The 17,270-nt window shown below is 47.8% G+C and overlaps 5 protein-coding genes across 5 annotated transcripts; 2 read left to right on the plus strand and 3 right to left on the minus strand.

Moving 5' to 3' along the window:
- Positions 1-3: 3 nt before the first annotated feature.
- On the minus strand, positions 4-1,500 carry MSY001_2704 (uncharacterized protein; the record flags this gene model as incomplete). The annotated part of the gene is made up of 2 exons (XM_018884568.1): positions 4-1,428; positions 1,456-1,500. The coding sequence occupies 2 exons, from the start codon at positions 1,498-1,500 to the stop codon at positions 4-6; spliced, it is 1,470 nt and encodes a 489-aa protein (XP_018741214.1).
- Positions 1,501-4,766: 3,266 nt separating this feature from the next.
- Positions 4,767-5,040, plus strand: MSY001_2705 (uncharacterized protein; the record flags this gene model as incomplete). Its single annotated transcript, XM_018884569.1, has 3 exons — positions 4,767-4,778; positions 4,804-4,860; positions 4,885-5,040. The coding sequence occupies 3 exons, from the start codon at positions 4,767-4,769 to the stop codon at positions 5,038-5,040; spliced, it is 225 nt and encodes a 74-aa protein (XP_018741215.1).
- Positions 5,041-5,146: 106 nt separating this feature from the next.
- On the minus strand, positions 5,147-6,127 carry MSY001_2706 (uncharacterized protein; the record flags this gene model as incomplete). The annotated part of the gene is made up of 3 exons (XM_018884570.1): positions 5,147-5,497; positions 5,578-5,691; positions 5,819-6,127. 3 exons carry the CDS (start codon positions 6,125-6,127, stop codon positions 5,147-5,149), a joined length of 774 nt encoding a protein of 257 aa, XP_018741216.1.
- Positions 6,128-11,196: 5,069 nt separating this feature from the next.
- MSY001_2707 (uncharacterized protein) lies at positions 11,197-12,909 on the minus strand (the record flags this gene model as incomplete). The annotated part of the gene is made up of 1 exon (XM_018884571.1): positions 11,197-12,909. The coding sequence occupies one exon, from the start codon at positions 12,907-12,909 to the stop codon at positions 11,197-11,199; it is 1,713 nt and encodes a 570-aa protein (XP_018741217.1).
- A 2,409-nt stretch (positions 12,910-15,318) lies between these two features.
- On the plus strand, positions 15,319-16,633 carry MSY001_2708 (uncharacterized protein; the record flags this gene model as incomplete). The annotated part of the gene is made up of 2 exons (XM_018884572.1): positions 15,319-16,311; positions 16,346-16,633. 2 exons carry the CDS (start codon positions 15,319-15,321, stop codon positions 16,631-16,633), a joined length of 1,281 nt encoding a protein of 426 aa, XP_018741218.1.
- Between the last annotated feature and the right edge of the window lie 637 nt (positions 16,634-17,270).

Below are 17,270 nucleotides of genomic sequence, written 5' to 3' on the forward strand. Positions count from 1 at the left end.
AGCCTACTTCTTCAGGAGAGCCTCCAGCGCGTTCATCGACAGCGACTTCGGGCGCTCGATCGGAAGACCAAGAATGCGGTCGAACACGAGCTGAGGCAGGGCACCGTAGGCACGAGCCACACCGAACAGCACAGTGTAGAACTTGAACTCGTCCAGACCGTAGGTGTACAGGACACAGCCCGAACCGGCATCCACGTTAGGGTAAGGGTTCTTGGTCTTGCCGTGCTCCTTCAGGACCGAAGGGGCAAGCTTCGACAGACGCTGGACGAGCTGCACAATCGACGACTCCTGGAGCTCAGGGCGGGTGTCACAGTACTGCGACAGCGCAGTGAAGCGAGGGTCAGGCTGACGCAGCACGGCGTGACCATAGCCGGGCACAACGCGACCGCTCTTCAGCGTGTCCCACAGGTAGTCAGTGATTTGCTGATCCGTGGGCTTCGAGCCGACAGCCTTCTCGAGCTCAAGCGACCAGTTGAGCACCTCCTGGTTGGCAAGGCCATGCAGGGGGCCAGCCAGACCGTTCAGGGCGGCGGCGTAGGCGAGGTAGGGGTCCGACAGGGCGCTACCCACCAGGTGGGCCGTGTGGGCCGACACGTTGCCACCCTCGTGGTCGCTGTGCACAGCCACGTAAAGGCGCAGGTAGTCGGTCAGACCCTCAGAGTTGCCGTAGCCGAGCATGTGCGAGAAGTTCTCGACAATGTCCATGTTGGGGTCCACGGCCTGCTTACCGTCACCCTTGCCGAACACGTTGTAGTAGATACGAGCAGCAATGGCAGGGAGCTTGGCAATCAGGTCCAGCGAGTCCTCCAAAGTGGGCTGCCAGTACTCAGTCTTCTTGACACCCGCATTGTAGGCAGCAGCGAACTTGCTGTCATGGTTCAAAGCCGACACAGCCGCCGAAAATTGAGTCATAGGGTGCAGCGACTTGGGGAAGGAGTCAATGATCTTCTCAACGAAGTTAGGCAGCTTGGCGCGCGAGACGAGGTCCTGCGACAGACCCTTTGCCTCTTCGGCGGTAGGGATCTTGCCAGTGAGCAGCAGCCAAAGCATCGACTCAGGCAGCATCTCCTTGCCGGGACGGCCAATGTCCTTGGCGGTGGGCAGCTCCTTCTGGCAGACAGGAATGCTCTTACCGTGGAAGGTGATACCCTTCTCAGCGTCAAGCACAGAGCCCTCCCAAAGCATGCACTTGAGGCCACGCATACCACCGATCAGGTGGCTCACCTTAGAGTCACCCAGCGAAGCATCGCCATGCTCCGACTTGAGCTTGGCGAGCTGCTCGCGCTTGGCAGGCACAATCTCAGCTACAGCCTCAGTCAACGACTTGGTCGAGGCATAGCGGACAGATGAGGCCGCAGCAGCAGCAGCAAATTGGCGAGGGGCCACAGCCGACCGGAGAGCAGCACGGGGGATCGTCAGAGACAGCATCTCAGGTGTTTCGGGTAGAACAAATACGTTGACTCTCGCGGTCTGCTTATATGAAGCCGGTCCCCTCCACATCCGGCCGAGTAGAAAGCATCTGCCAGCAAGCCGGAATCCGACACACCGAGTAAATCCGCAGCAAATGATAAAGCGCGCTGTAAAGATCGGAGGAGGATCATAGCTATAGGCACGGACCTTGCGTACCCCGCAACCAGAATGCCTGGACGAGCTGGACCGATCACAGTCCTCTTGCTTCGGCAGCCAGTGTCGATGCTGGATGGTACAGATGCGTATCATGATGCATTTGGTTCATTCTGTCTTCCATCGTTTGCCGTTTCTGCGCTAGATTCTGGCAGTTCGGCCTCCGGCACGCCGGTTGCAAACGAGGGGGAACCTTTGCGAGCCGGTCTTTCACCAGTCAATCAACTACATGCCTCGCTACATAAGCTTCAAGAGCTCTCGGACAGTTCACGGAACCATCAGGAGTACCTTATGACACATCATATGGGTAACCTACACCAAGACGAAAGTGCTGACTCCGACGACCGCGAGTTTTGTATTACCAGCTTTCCTATTCTTTCTCATGTCACTCGTCATGTGGATATTTTGGCACAAAAAATACGCAGTGCTCTGCAGGATGGAGTAGTCTACGACGGTGTGGTGATTACAAGCCAGCGAGCAGTACAAGCCTGGCAAGAAGCATGTTCGCTTATTTCGGCAGATATGATATTACAGCCGACGTTAAGGACCTCAAAGCAATGGAATCAAACACCTTTCTATGTTGTCGGACCCGCTACCGAAAAATCATTGCGCCAAATCGCCGTGCACCCGGCACTCCGTCCGACTATTGTGGTCGGAGAACAATCCGGCAATGCGAAAGAGCTTGCCCATGAAATGGCTTCTCGCGCGGCGAGGACTCAGTCTGTACAAAATATGTTATACCTGGTCGGTGACAAACGGCTTCCGGTGCTCCGAGACACGCTTGAATCTTTGCACGCCAATATTGTACTAGACGAATTGATGGTGTATATGACGGAAAAGGACCCCAACTTCAAGTCCAATTGCGGTCTCCTAGCCCGTGATTTGCCACAACATACTTCTGGAATTTCGGGTAGCTTACAAGGTCACAGTCCCCGTAATCGGATGCTTCACACATTGAAAATGACAGATCGTTCGATGCCTGATCCCGACAAAGAGAATACAGGCACTTCGGCGCAGAATATGCATCCAGATTGGGTCGTGTTTTTCTCACCCAGCGGCGGTGATTATGCTCTGCCAGAGCTGACACAGCGAGGATGGGTAGTGCCTGGAAATCAGAAGAGAAATTTGTGCAAAATTGCTTGTATTGGCCAAACAACGGCGGCCTGGGCCAACGACACGCTTGGTTATACACCTGATGCTATTGCCGATCGACCGACGCCTGAGGCGCTCCGAAATGCCATTATTAACAAGACAAAAAACAATGGGGTATCTTCGACTACAAACTGATTGTGTATAGGTATATCATGCATCACCGTGAGTGTCGTCCATTTTGCCGGCACGACCATGCCACATCCAATACTGAATGAGAATAATCATATCAAATACCAAAGTGCCGCCACTGCCAATAAGGAAAGGCAGACTCTCGGAGAGAAACTCTTGGCCGGATGGTCCCACAGCTTTCGGATTGGAGAGGATGCTCAACGAATACAGCAGGTTGGCTAGAAAGGCCAAAAGAAACAATAGCCAAGATAGTCCCTGAACAGACTTCCGCTTATAGTTGGACCAAATTTGAGGAAGGCGCGATGTCATGTACAACACAGTACAAAACCATGCAAATATACGGCCCACCAACATGCTGAGAGACAACGTTTTACGTGCATGTCGGTGCCTAGCGAATTCAATTACTGGGAAAGACAATAAAATAGGGTGACGGAGATGATCCAAGGCGAAAAGGTCCATAGGAGATGCGGCAGGAGGGATATGCTTGTCCATCGTATAATGGTGAACGGCCAGCGTAGAAGGAACAGGAGACACAGAGTCCTCACGCTGAATTGAGTTTGATGTCCAGGACCTCGGTCCCATGGTCATCAACATCCACATACCCATAAGAATCATGTTGGTACCACGACGAGAAATACTGGGCCGCAGCTTCAGTCTTCGTATTTTATGAAAAGGGGCCCCGTTACCAGCATTTTCAGATTTAATGGAATTTTGATATGTTTTACGATCACGAGAACGTCCGCGTTGGGAGAAGCCAGTCTGGGACGAGTCCATATTCTTATTACTACGCTCAGTGCGTTCTGGAGATCGATATGAGTCTTGGTAAGCTCGATCAATAGTATGAGACCGCCTTCCATGTTTCTTTGACGAATTCAAACGGTACACATGCCATGGATCCACAGAATTAGTGCGATAAAATCCTGGCCGATGCTCATGAGAAAGATCTCGGGTCGATCGCGACAAGGACGGGTGATGATGCCGATACAAGTGTTTGTGTTGGGTGATAAGCAAGGGTGTTTGCTCATGTATTATATTGTGGTGTTTTCTTTGTTCGGGCTCTTTGCGATAGTACACTAGATCAGATGAGTAGGAAACGTACAGGCATATTGACCACAGAGCGTCAAGTCGACAGTGAGCATATAAGCAGCAATGACAACCTGAATGGGAAGTTGTTTGGTAAGAAAGGCTCCGAAAAAATTGGTCAAATCACCAATGGTCCATTGCAGTAAGAACACGAACGAAAGCCCTTCTACACTTTTGGTTGCATAATTCTGGTAGATTTGCCTGTTGGTTAGTATGCTCCATACGCAAAGTACGAACGGTGATTGCGCAAAGATCCAAACAATAAGACTACCCGTTCCTGTGAAATTTGACAGGGCCTCTCGAGATATGCTCGTCAGCATATTCTGACGAGGCAGTAGCGTTAAGGTAGCCAGTGCAACAATTGAAGGTGCGCTTGGACCCCACCGTCTCCGCTCGTGCGAGTCACGTGGATGGTGAGGCAGGCTCGCTGCGCACAGCTACCATTCCAGTATCGTGCATTCAGGATGAATAGACGAAGCGCGGCGGTGTACGACAGGCATGCAATGCTAGCTGCTCATTCATATCCAACTACTAGCTCGACTTTTGGTACACCCTCATCAGCTTCTCTTGATGAACCACGGCGCATGGAATCTCCTTTTGAGAACCCATACAGTGCACCCTCACGCGGTGTGGATCAAGTGGGTGCTCCTAAGAAGGAGCCGAGCGGACAGTCTGGTTTTGTTAGTTTGTTTTCTGGAACAATTGGACAGCAAAATTCTGCGGCTGATTTAGAGGAGCAAAACGATGCGCGTCTAAATGGACTCAGTGAGCGAATCAAAATGCTAAAAGATGTGCGTATGAAATGCTCACACACAGATCTCGACGGGTATCGGAAACGAAGTGCGGGAATCTACGATGGAGATGAATTCATTGGTGGGTCACTGGAACTAACTTTAGAATGACGTGTTTGCGAGTGCTGGTGCTCTGCTGGGAAACACGATGACCAAGATGAATGCTATGGCTCGGCGCCAAAGAGGATGGTTTTGTAATATGATGCTATTCCTGATCCTGGTTATCTGGATTTTTGTCTTCCTTTGGTGGTGGCGCAAATAAAACTACAATATCTTTTATTATACCCTACGAAAGTAAAGCAATGTTCATAAGAAGAACGAACGCGCAGCAGGCTTGCCCTGTGAATCGGTTGTGATGATGCCTGGCTTTAGCGTAGCGAAGACGTACCTGTGCCTTTGCATGCATCGAAGTTAGGAAGACATGATAAATAGCGGCACCAGCGACAAGTGTCAACGGGATTTTCGCTGCGGTAAAAATTCAGCACAAGGGCTAAAAAGTAGGCGATAAGGAGACCTCCCCCAATGGCACGGTACACCCAAATTACCACCATATGTGATCGTGTTGCATGAATGGAGGGCGCAAATACCATGCCACTCAATATGCCAACGCAAAAGCCGCCAATATGCGAAAAGTTGTCGATGCCCGGAAGTAGTCCAAGGGCCAAACCAATAATAGTAAATAGCACGGACATAAAGAGCCGCGTCTTGGCATTCATTTCCTGATAATTAGCCAAAGAACACGCACAAATTTCCAGTTGTATACCAAATCGATTAGCTCGAAACTGATACATGTATACACCGCACCAGACGCACCGAGCGACGGTTGACCAATCAAGCCAAAGTTCCCGCCTAATAAGTTGCCACCAATACCTCCAGCCATGAAAACAATGGCATAGATGGGCGTACCAACCAGCTTTTCGATTTGGCAGCATAGGGTGAGAAGAACGACAAGATTAAAAAAGATGTCTGCGTGAGAGGATAGTAGTACTCACGAACAAAACCGGCATGCACAAACTGGAGGTTAGTGAGCGCTCACGTACGATGGCCGACACGAATCGGTATCCTTGATTCGGGTCTTCAGCATCCGGCAGACCACATATTTCTGCTAATGAGCAAAGTTGATCCTTTGTAAAGGATTGCAGCTTGGATGTCGAATATTTCAGGCAGGGGAGCATGTTGGTAGTTGGAAGGTCCGGTACCTTGCGCATACAAGGAACGAAGCGTGCTCCAAACGATATGAGGAACTCAGATGAGGGTCCAATCATAGGTTGAACACTAGGCTGGGTTTGAACGGCTTGTCCTGTCTGCTTTGAAGCCATGATGAGCTCAGCAACAAATACGGCCACCATGGCAAATGAAAGGAACCAGGTCAAATATGCATGATTTTGCTGTCCTATGCCGCGCTCACGTTCTGTAACTTTTTTCTGTAGTAAAGCGTCGTTGGACCAAGTGAATTTACCGTCGCGATTGTGTGTGTACATATCAACATCCGAGAAGCTGCCACTTGATCCACCATATTGATAGGGGTATATAGGCCTCCCGTTCAACTGTCTCACTTCGTCTAATTCGTTTTCAGCAAATCCCATTTTATTATCGGGCTTTGCTGAAAGATCTGTATCACTCATACCCCAATGAGCTGCGTAGGGTGAATTGTAGTGGTGAGGGTTCTCTTTCAGTAAGTATTCAGGTTCATGCAATGATAATGTTGAATCATATTCATTTTTATTGTTTAAATTGTACATGTTGATTGATTCAACACCCGGCCTCGACGAGAATTGTGACTCATGTGGCACTATGGCCCCCACCTGCATAGACGGATGGGGCTGTGCTGGCAGAACACCAGGCCCACGCCGAAGGTGATCCTGCAAATTATCATAAACAGATGAAATTGATGGCATGAATAAGAGCTACGAAAATCGCAGCCCCACCAGAAGTTTCAACGATACAAGGCCACTCGGGTGATCAACACCGAAGCAGTGGATGTACAATTGAGAGCAGCCCCACACAACACCAACTAAGTGTTGTATTACGTAAGGTAAGCCAAACTGCGATGCTATACTGAAGAGGATATTCAAGCACAATGACCGACGCAGAAACACCCAGAGATGTAACGCGGATTTTGCGAGTAAAAAGGAAGAGAAATGATGACCCTGTTGATGCCTTTCTTTTTCAGTTTCATGCACCACCGAAAGCAAAGCGACGCGGACAAAATGCTGACATGACAGCGCAAGACCAAGGTATGTGGGACTCGCTGACAGGCGTAGGTGTATTTCGCCGCAAGGAGACTCTATATACAATCCATTCTACTAATTCACAAGAAGTAAACAACGTAATAGAGGCAGAGTGGGATGCCGCAGCTTGCAGAGTAAAACTGAAACGAAAGCATGAGGAAGACGAGAAATCATCCATTTCATCAAGCCACTCCCGCATACGATTAAATGAGGCCGCGGAAGAAGGTATGGAGAAGTTTTCAAAATTGTTAGAAGATTATCTTCACTGTATGTTTTGCCAATTGTCTCACAAACAGTGAACCAAGTGTCTCTTCAAGATCCGGAGCCAATGTCAGCGAGTCAGAACGACTACGTTTACGATATCTATTATCAAGAATATATACCAAGAAAGTTATTTATATCTGCAGAGAAAGAATCTCCTTCAAAGAGCAACCCTCCTATCGTTGGGAGAGCTTCAAAAGGAAAATCCTCGAATCATTTTTCCCCTATACCCATTGTACCCGGCCGTTATAACTGGAGTCATTCGACGTCCGCACCCGGGTTCGAGCATTTGTTTCAAGACGGAGAAAGTCATTTGGATCGCGATTTAGAGTGGGAAAATGAAGCCTCATTCTTCCCGGTTCATTTGCGCACCACGATGGATGCTGATGGACACACGTCCATCGTGGCAGTGCCTATTGGAGGTCATTCACTTGCAGAGCATGATTTGTTACTGGAAGAACTCGACGCCAAGGATGTACACGAAGAGGATGAAGACAGTAACGACGAAGACTACTACACAAATGAGTATCCCGAAACAGATGAATGGGATATTGGGAGTGGGTCAGAATCTTGCTTTTGATGAGCTTGCATCAGATACCATCGACATGAACCTATCAACAGGGAATATTATACAGAAGAGTATTGCGAGAACCTTACTGTAATAAAGGTGCATTATCAGACCCAATACATTGTCGTCTTGCCCGGCCAGTCGTGCTTGGACTTTTACGAGCCTTAAGATGCACACCAAGATAATGCCGATTCATGTCATGCTTTCGAGCGAATTGTTTTCCGCAGTCCGGCCAAGAGCATTTAAAAGGCCGCAGTCTTTTTTCAATTGCTTCGTGAGTGGTCATGTGCATCTTTCGATTGTAGGCTCGGTCAAATACCTTAAAACATGTTGGACACTCGTACAGTCTCTGTGTACCTGGTTTCTTCGTCTGGATTAAGTCCACTTCCGAGATAGCGGATGGCTTGTCTCCTGATATTGACATTCGCGCCATCATGGAATTGCCCGTGGCCACGGATAATGAAACAGAGGCTAGACCGTTTTGTGCAACAGCATCCTTTGAAATGACTGGCGCAACAACTTTCACTAACGGCTCAATAGACTTTGCTGTCGATGTAGTTGAGAATACCGGTCGAAATTTTGTTGAGGTCGAAAATATGTCTTGCATCTGCGTCTCTGCCGTTTGAGACGGTTGAATTGGTAAAACACACGGCAATGTTGACAGCGGCTGAACATCGGATTGGGTTTGTGTGTCTAAAGTACCAGTCACCGACTGTGTTAATGACACTGCTTGTGATAAAAACCCATTGATATCATGCCGTGCGTCGTTCATAGATACAAGGGAATCTGCTGCATAATTACCACTGAGAGGTTGAACAGCAGGGAAGTAGTTTTCACTTAACATTTGTGAACCCGTACGACATGGAAGAGGCCCCATAGTCTCAAATGGCTGTTCTAGACTGAAATTTTTCGCAGAAAATGTGTTTTTGTTAAAAGAGTGTCGTCCGTCATAAGATGGCGGTGAAGGAAGATCAACCAAACTCATACCCGATAAGCTGCATGTTGAGCCATTCTCTGTCAATACGTGATTGTTCAAACCAGATATTGCAAGTACAAGCTCATTGTCAGATTCAATCAAAGGGTTCACCATTTCTTCCGCTGTCCATATTTTTGAGTAAAGAACGTCGTCAAAATCAAAAATTGGCTCAACATTGATTTGTTGCGAAGATAAACTGGGCGTACCCATAGGAGGTTCGACTCCCGAAAAACCTAAAGGATTGTATGAGATTGGTCCATTCATAGGTAGATGAGGCAATGTTCTAGCCTGCCGTCGTCACACTCGAGCAATGGTTCTTACAGGGAAACACCCACTTGATCCCAAGCCAGCTGGTCTTACCTAAAACACCTCCACATCACTTTATTTTAGGGTCACGGACATCTGACATCTTAATTCATCATAGTAGCTATTATATCAATTCAAAAAGAATGGTACGAGATTTACATTTTTCTATTTTGTATATACAGTTGTTTGACAAGTTTACGAGCATGATCCTCACAGTATGGTTTTGCATGGACCATATAATACTCATCTAGTTCTGCTCGGCAGACACCAGAAGATGGATCGTTGTAAGCACAGACAAAGCAATGGGTATGATAGCACATATTGTTCCAAGTTAGCCTGTAAATTCCCTCGATTCCCAAACCGCACTTTTTGCACAAAGAGCCATTTCGAACGTGGAAGTCTTTCGAGCAGTAAGTTTGGTCATTCAATACAAAAATATTGGTTTGAAATAGATTGGTATTGCAATCAATGCATCTTAAGCACTCGCGATGGTATAGCCCCGAAAAAAGTCCATCAGCGCTTCTGACAACTTTACCCAGAATTTTCTGATGGCAGTGTTTGCACTTGGGTTCGCCATCAAGTTTCGGTGGTAAGGGTGGGAGTGCCTCCTTGGCTCGCAATGGTTCACAGGCGGTCAACTTGGGATTCGTCAACCCATAGGGCAACTTTGGAACGACCTGAGACTTTCGTTTATTTGCATTGAGCCACGCTTCGTCATCGGACAGACTTACCGACGACGGGTAGCTGGATCGACAGATGGCAGGGTCATCCTGATCAAGGCCCGAATCCAAGTAATCATCAATCAAAATATCATTCAAATATTCACTCAATGCATTAGATACTGCCATAGATGTATCAGATGTGGTTTTATTGGCTCTTGTAGGAAACAGAGGAACTTGGTGTCGAAAATCGACTTGACTTTTAGAGCTAGAAAGCTCTGTATGACCTTCGACAGGTGATACGCGTGTTCCATGCTCATTATGTTCCAAGTCACTTTCATCGTCACTGTAAAAATTTCCACCATTCCAGAAAGCCATATCAAGAGCTTCTAGGCCGGACTGTCGATAGGGGCCAAGCTGTTGAAATGAGTGAACATCTGTATGACAGAGGGCCTCATCTTTTTGTATTGAGTTAAATGAACGAGACACCTCCAGGTTAGGTGGCACGGTAAGCAAACTAGTAGGTGAGGCACGAATAGTTCCGGAAGAGGGGCTCGACAGATGCGGGGTGCCAAGGTCATCGGCTTGGATAGAGACTTTATCTGTCAAACTGTTTAAAACAGATCGCGAGTGATTCTCAAAGGGAGCAGAAAGAAAGGGTGTTGTGTTTGTAGAGCAACTCGTAGAGGCTGACATGCTAGTAGCAAGTGGCTCCGAAAGCATATTAGAAAAACATAATGATGGTAAGTCAGACAGAGTGGGTTTCATAAGAGCCGCACGAGGTGCTTGGAATTTTCTGGGTTGCGAAGATGACATGGAAGAAGTTGCATTTGCTTGACCTTGATTTCTCTGCAATGCATCAGTTGTCATAATGAATGGTGGAAACCGACCGCAACTTCGACGATTACGGCCATATAAGGGATCGAACTTCTCTTTTGGTTGAGATCGACAGATTTTTTGGCTCTCTGTACCGATGTTGTCATTAAACAAGCCAAGTTGAGAGCCATTTATCGTCCTTCCCAAGACACGATGAACACCCACGCCAGCAAAATTGATATTATCTGACTCAGCAGCGCCCAACATAGACAAGATCCTGTTGAGAGATATGAAAGGTTGTTTGTTTGATACCTTGTGCAATCACGACTGAATTTTTTATTTTCTGTGCACAAAGGTCCACGTCAAGCAACGTTTCCAAGGGGCGTCATCTCCGTCAAGCTAGACTCAAGGTCTTGTGGATCAGCTTAGCCAATCAAGTAAGTCCTTAATTGTTAATAAAGAATGATGACTCTATGATGCATACCAGCCTTTCGATTGCGTGCATATCGCGAAGGACATCAAACCAACTATATGTGCATAAGCCCGAGCTTATATATATATATATATATATAGACAACGATACTGTTGCATGGCACTGCCGCTACTCTTGAGACCCTTGAGCCTGGTTCTCGGACACCCGCGGACGGTTTTCACTGGAATACATCATGTTTAATGCTTGCTGGGAGGATGTATCCTCGTCCTTTGGACGTTTTTCATCGAGAGTATAGTTCTCACTGGGCAATGCAGTGGAAGAAACAGTAGCAGGAGCCGCTTCGGCTGAAGACGGTGCCGAATTTTCGATAGGACCCTGTGGGGGAGGGACAATAGAAGGGGTAGGCTCCTGGTCAGCAGGAGAACGCTTAAGACTCGAGACACGGCGGTGACCAGCACCACTAGGAGTTTGTTGCAGGTTGCCGGTGGCAGCGGGATTTTGACTACTGCCTGTTTCCGGTGTTTGGTCCAGTCGACGATCCATAACAAACCCAGAGTTAACACTAGAACGCATAGGAACCTGAGTGCTCTGGGGAGAGTAGTGGGCGTTAGCGGGACTGAAAGCAGCGGATTGACCACCCTGCTGGGAGGTCGCAGGTATGCCAGACGCTTGGTGCTGATAGTGTGCATGTGTGGGGTACTGATAGTGCAAAGCCTCAGCCGTATTGCTCGAAGAGGATGAATCATGAGCTGCTTGCTGAGAGTTTGTCCAGTGGTTGCTGGGAATACTGGAGTGTATGGGGAGTCCCCCACCCATCTCATTACTGCTTAAGTCCTTCACAGGTGTCGAGGATGTGGTTGGCATGTTGTAATGACGGTGCACTTGGCGCTCTTGCGCAGCAGCCATAACAGCAGCAGTCCTGGGATAATTATCAGGATGGTACAAGAAAGACTGAATGTTAGGTTCAAACAAAGGATAAAGAGCATCCGCAATACCGTGTTGCTCAGCCAGTTGCTTGCCACGGCTAAAGGCAATCCAAACACCCTTGAGATGCATGGCACCGACTTTAACAACAATTCTCTCTTTTTCGTTTTTTAAAATACCGTCGCGCTTTCCGCGAGACATACCACAGACATTTAAAAGCTTTGTTCCATTTACCATGTTGTTATCGTGGCGGCGAGCAACACAAACGCCTTTGACGTCGACTTGGAAGCACAGGGTTCCTTCATCTTCCCACAGAGTCGTAGTAACCCGGTGTCGACCTCCCATGGGGACAGGTGCATTGTACTGGGGAGTCGCCCCATACGATGTAGGCATCATAGCACCAGAGGTCATGCTGGGCGTCGTTGGTGCGCTCCCACCAGTCGCACCTGTCATAGCGATGGGAATAGCTGCCTGTGTATGATGCGAAGGAATGTGGGTTGCAGAATGAGGCGCATATCCACCGTGCGAAACCATGCCACCCATCATGGGAGTGTGGTAAGCTGGTGTGGCAGCAGTTCCCGGATAGTGAGGGTGACCATAGTGGGATATGTGCCCAATATAATTGGGATAAGGGGCATATGCATGACCTGAATAAGAAGCACCGTACATAGGGTGCTGGGCTGCACCATAAGCAGCGTACGGGGATGCCATGGGTGAAAGTTGAGCACCTGCAAACGACCCTGCCAAATGATGCGGTGCTTGTGCAACGCTATCCTGATAAAGTCCAGCACTAGAGGCTTGAGTAACATGCGCATCAGAGCCTCCCAAAGCAGACGCAGAATGATTATGCATGGGAGGGGCATTGCCATGGCTGGTAGGAGCCTGGCCGGCATGCACAGTGCCTGCATTGTATTGAGAAGCAGCTGCGCCTGAAACTGATGGACTAGCGGTAGACATAATGAATTGGTGACACTAGGCCCTTTTGATGAGGGCAAGTAAGCTCACAGGAGGATAGGGCCGACCGTTATGCACCTGATGTGGGGAAAGTGATCTTGCTTTCCAAGGTACGCTTACCCAACACGGTTTCCTCTGGAGTCGAGGAAATGTATGTAGAGAGGATGCGATGCGGGTACCGGTGCAGGCATACACTTGCACCTGCATCTGCTAGCCCTCGGCTACGGCCTGCAAGTTCAACAAATAAAAATGCGTTCTGAGTCCAATATGCCAGCAATGCATCAATTCCACGTGATCAAGTAGTCAGAGGAAATGTCCCTCTATTATGTAACACAGTATAAGCTTCAGGGCCCATGCAGATGCACAGCTTAGAGGTCACAGGTTGAATCTCACCGAGCCCTGACAAGTATGGCGGACGAGCGGCATCTTCAGGCTGCGGCAAGAGAGCCTCCATCCGGTGTTGACGTGATGCAGAAAGTATTTTTTGAGGAAAAGAATCCCTTGGAAGCGAATGTCAGTCTAAAAAAGATGGGAGCAGAGGAACAAGAGCCAAACTTGAGCACCGCTGCGCCAACTCCCGAGGATGGACAGAAGGAAGCGGGTCAATCTTCAGAACATCCAAAAGATGTACCCTCAGAAGATCAGGTGGTCCCAGTGACACTGAAAGAAAGTGAGGGTGATACCCAAGATATTGAAGAAAACGCGAAAGCTGATGCACAGCAAGCACATCAGCAAGAATTGGATCGTCTACTATGGCTGTAGGTGTCTTTGACTACACTCACGTTACAGCTCTCTCCCAGGGAATGATCAAGCTATTTATTACTCGGACTCTGATACAGAAGACGATTCCACATTCTTGTCGGCCTCTGGACCTTCACAATATACAAACAGAGGACGCAAGCTTCATACCAAGGACGGTGTACGGTGGGCGCATCGTGGGAAGCTAGGAACTTGGACAGAGCCTAGAAAAGAGGTTGAGGTATGTGCAAGAGGAGTAACCGCGGAGTTTCATGAACGAGAGCGACGAAAAATGGATGCATTCCAGCATGCGAATGTGGATGCTCTGCTTGAAACGGAGTCACTGCTTCCGGGAGGTATGGGAAACATCTTAAGAGGAACTACGGCTTCAAAGCGCTCGGCTCCACAACCAAATGGTGCACGAAAACAGATACGATCCCGTGCTTGGAATCCTTGGAACCAAGATGAACTTATTGGGTCCAACCTAGGCAACAAAGAACTTTCATCTCTCAACGGCTCATCATTGGCTCTTCCTATGCTCGTACCAGTTTTAAGTGCGCGAGAGTTGCTGCAGAGCAAGCTTCTTAAACAAACGTTCAGAAATCCCCATTTGACCGCACTGAACCGGACAGCCTTGAAGCTGTTAGAGAGTGAGCACACTATGAACTGTGCATTGGGCCGCTGTTTTAGTGCTATGGAGCGCATTTTTGATGTACCCATGGAAGATCATCGGAAGAAGAGTGAGAAAGAAATTGACAAAGCCATGGATATTGTACCCCCCCTTGTTCATATCAATGACTTATTTATCACTAATGAAGGCCTCCATATACCGACAAAGTCATCAGAGGAATCCGAGAACACGACAGTTGTTTCCGCAGAGGAGCAGCGAGAGATTCTGCATACTAGTCTTGAATCATTAAACGAACTGTACGCGGACAGTCGAGAATACATGGAACAGCTGGAAGAAGTGCGGCTATTGCTAGCAGATGTTAGACGTAACAGGACTCATATGTGGGACATTATACGCCGATGGGCTTTGCGACGTGAGAATCAAGACTATCAGGCAAGCCAGCAATACCATCGGAACCTGTCCGATATGCAAAAGAGTGACAACGAATCGAAATCCCGCGATGAGTCAGCACATCCGGATGGGATTGCCGTCAACAATGAAGCACGATCGAATCCCAGCCGTTGTGATTGGAACAACACTTCAGGTCGGAGTCGGGGTAAAAGACGAACTAGGTAGTTTAATGAAATACGATGGTGGATGCCTGCAATTGGTAAAAAAATTAATATGAGATACAAAGAAAACAGCTAAAAAAATTAAAAAGCTTCCGCGCCGGGAATTGAACCCGGGTCTGGGCCGTGGCTGTCTCAATGACAAGGCCCCGTCATAGCCACTAAACTACGCAGAAGTGTCGACAAACTAGTTTCATAGTTGCATCTATATGCATAACGAAAATAGATGACAGAAAGAAAATTTACGTAAAAAGCTTCCGCGCCGGGAATTGAACCCGGGTCTGGGCCGTGGCTGTCCAGTGACAAGGCCCCGTCATAGCCACTAAACTACGCAGAATTACTTGATTATCGACTCTGTAATAGGTTTATAAATTCATTCTTTAGAAAGACTCCATACGGTGACTTTCACGCGCCGCATAGTAGCTTTATTCCACCATGAAACCTATTCCGAGTTCGGACGTTGTCGAGGCGGTTGAAAAAGCCAAACCCTTGAAGATTAGATATGCACATTACATTTTAAAGTCTTTGCTTTTTCATGGATATTTTGTTCCTACAACTCTATTATATCTGCCATATGTATTTATTCGGTGTCTACTACGACATGGCTACGGCAGGCATCCGAACTGGACAATCATCGAAGCTATCGGCGTTTTATTAACCAAACGCACAATCAAGCTGATGTCTTTTTTTAAAATGCAACCGATTCCTCCTCGTGAAAATGGTTGGAGAGAAGCTAACAATTGGGTGGGTATGATCCTTTCCCTACTTAACAACTCGGGTCCCGGTGGAATAGTGGCAATGCCACCAGCTGAAATTTCTCAAGTCAAAGATTATGTTAAGAAAGGACGTGTCGATAGGGATTGGTTTGACCCTCCTTCAATTGACGGATTTTGCGGCATTCTCAGTATCAAATCAGGCTACAAATCCAATGCATATGGGTCTAGTTTGTATCAAGGGCCGGCACTTGTAGACCCTTCTTGGGCTAAAACAAGGATACGAGGTCTATGGTTCATGCATGATGGGACACTGCATGCACCTCAGCCAAGTACATTTGGTGGGCAAGAACGGGATGTGATGTTATACTTCCGTACGTGGGAAATGCTTACGATAATAGATGGCGGCGCGGGAGTAACTTTTTCAGCTGGAGACCCATTCATGGGTCAGACTCTTTGTCGGACACTTTCCAGCAGACTAAAGTTGGATATATTTTCCGTGGATTATAACTTGGCACCATACGCGCCGTTTCCAGTGCCTATTGTCCAAGCCCTAGCTGGATATATGTATTTGATTAACAAGTACGGATATCGGCCATCCCAGATTTTTGTGGGTGGTGACAGTTTTGGGGCATGGATAACAATGCAGCTTGAGCAGTATCTTCGTTGTGATGGCAAACATCTGACTAATATACTGGATGGTAAGGCCAATACCGTCAGTGGCGTCCCTGGATTGTTACTACTTTCAGTGTGTATGCTTTTCCTTACAAATTCACCAGCCTTGGTTGTTCCTTTGTGATACCAAAAAGCCGTCAAGATCAGAAGGAGGTGTTGGAATGAAGTATGATATTGTTGTGTTAGAATTCCCCGAGTGGGGTATAGACGCAATGAAAGTCGGTCCAAAACACTACAGTCGTTGCCCAGTCCCCCTGGATCATCCTTGGATCAGCCCAGGCATGATGTCAAGAGAAAGTATGAAGGAGTTGCCGCCAATGTTCGTGGCATTGGGCGGTCTTGGTGAGTCTAGATTATTTTAACCCCATCAGAAGCATTATTTGACGAGGATGTGGAGTTTGTGGAAAAGGCCAAGGCGATGGGTGTGCCTGTCGATCTATACGTTGATGTTTGTATAATAGCAAATGAGAAAAAAACTAACATGACACAGCCTCATGGGACTCATGATATTGGGACTATGTTTACTTTCAAAGATCGTTTCGTACACGTTTGCAAGTCTGCAAGAAATTGGCTCGTTAAAACCAGCTTGGAAAATAAAACGTAGGGCCGCCTGGGGCTCGAACCCAGGACCTCATCTTTGAATCCCTAAAGTAGGAGAGACGCATTCTACCAACTGAACTAACGGCCCTTAACACTGGGACTGCCTGGGTTTTGATGTATAACAGTAAGTGGGATTGAGTTATAGTTAAAAATATGCACAGAGCTGCAGTCTGATGTCACAATACCCATTAAGTTGCATTCGTGTCTGTATCTTTTCCCTTCACGATCACTCCGACATCTGGGTGCGGCGGCATATGGATCATACAAAACTGAAACGAGAGATCAAATCATTGCTTTCGCCCGCTTCATCATCTCAGAGTAGAGGAAACCACAAAAAAAAAGTGAACTTTAGCCACTCCGCGCCGCCATCACCCCACCATTATTCATTGACAAACTCTC

The sequence above is a fragment of the Malassezia sympodialis genome, genomic scaffold (genome assembly GCF_000349305.1).
Source record: "Malassezia sympodialis ATCC 42132 genomic scaffold, msy_sf_13, whole genome shotgun sequence".
Lineage (NCBI taxonomy): Eukaryota > Fungi > Basidiomycota > Malasseziomycetes > Malasseziales > Malasseziaceae > Malassezia > Malassezia sympodialis.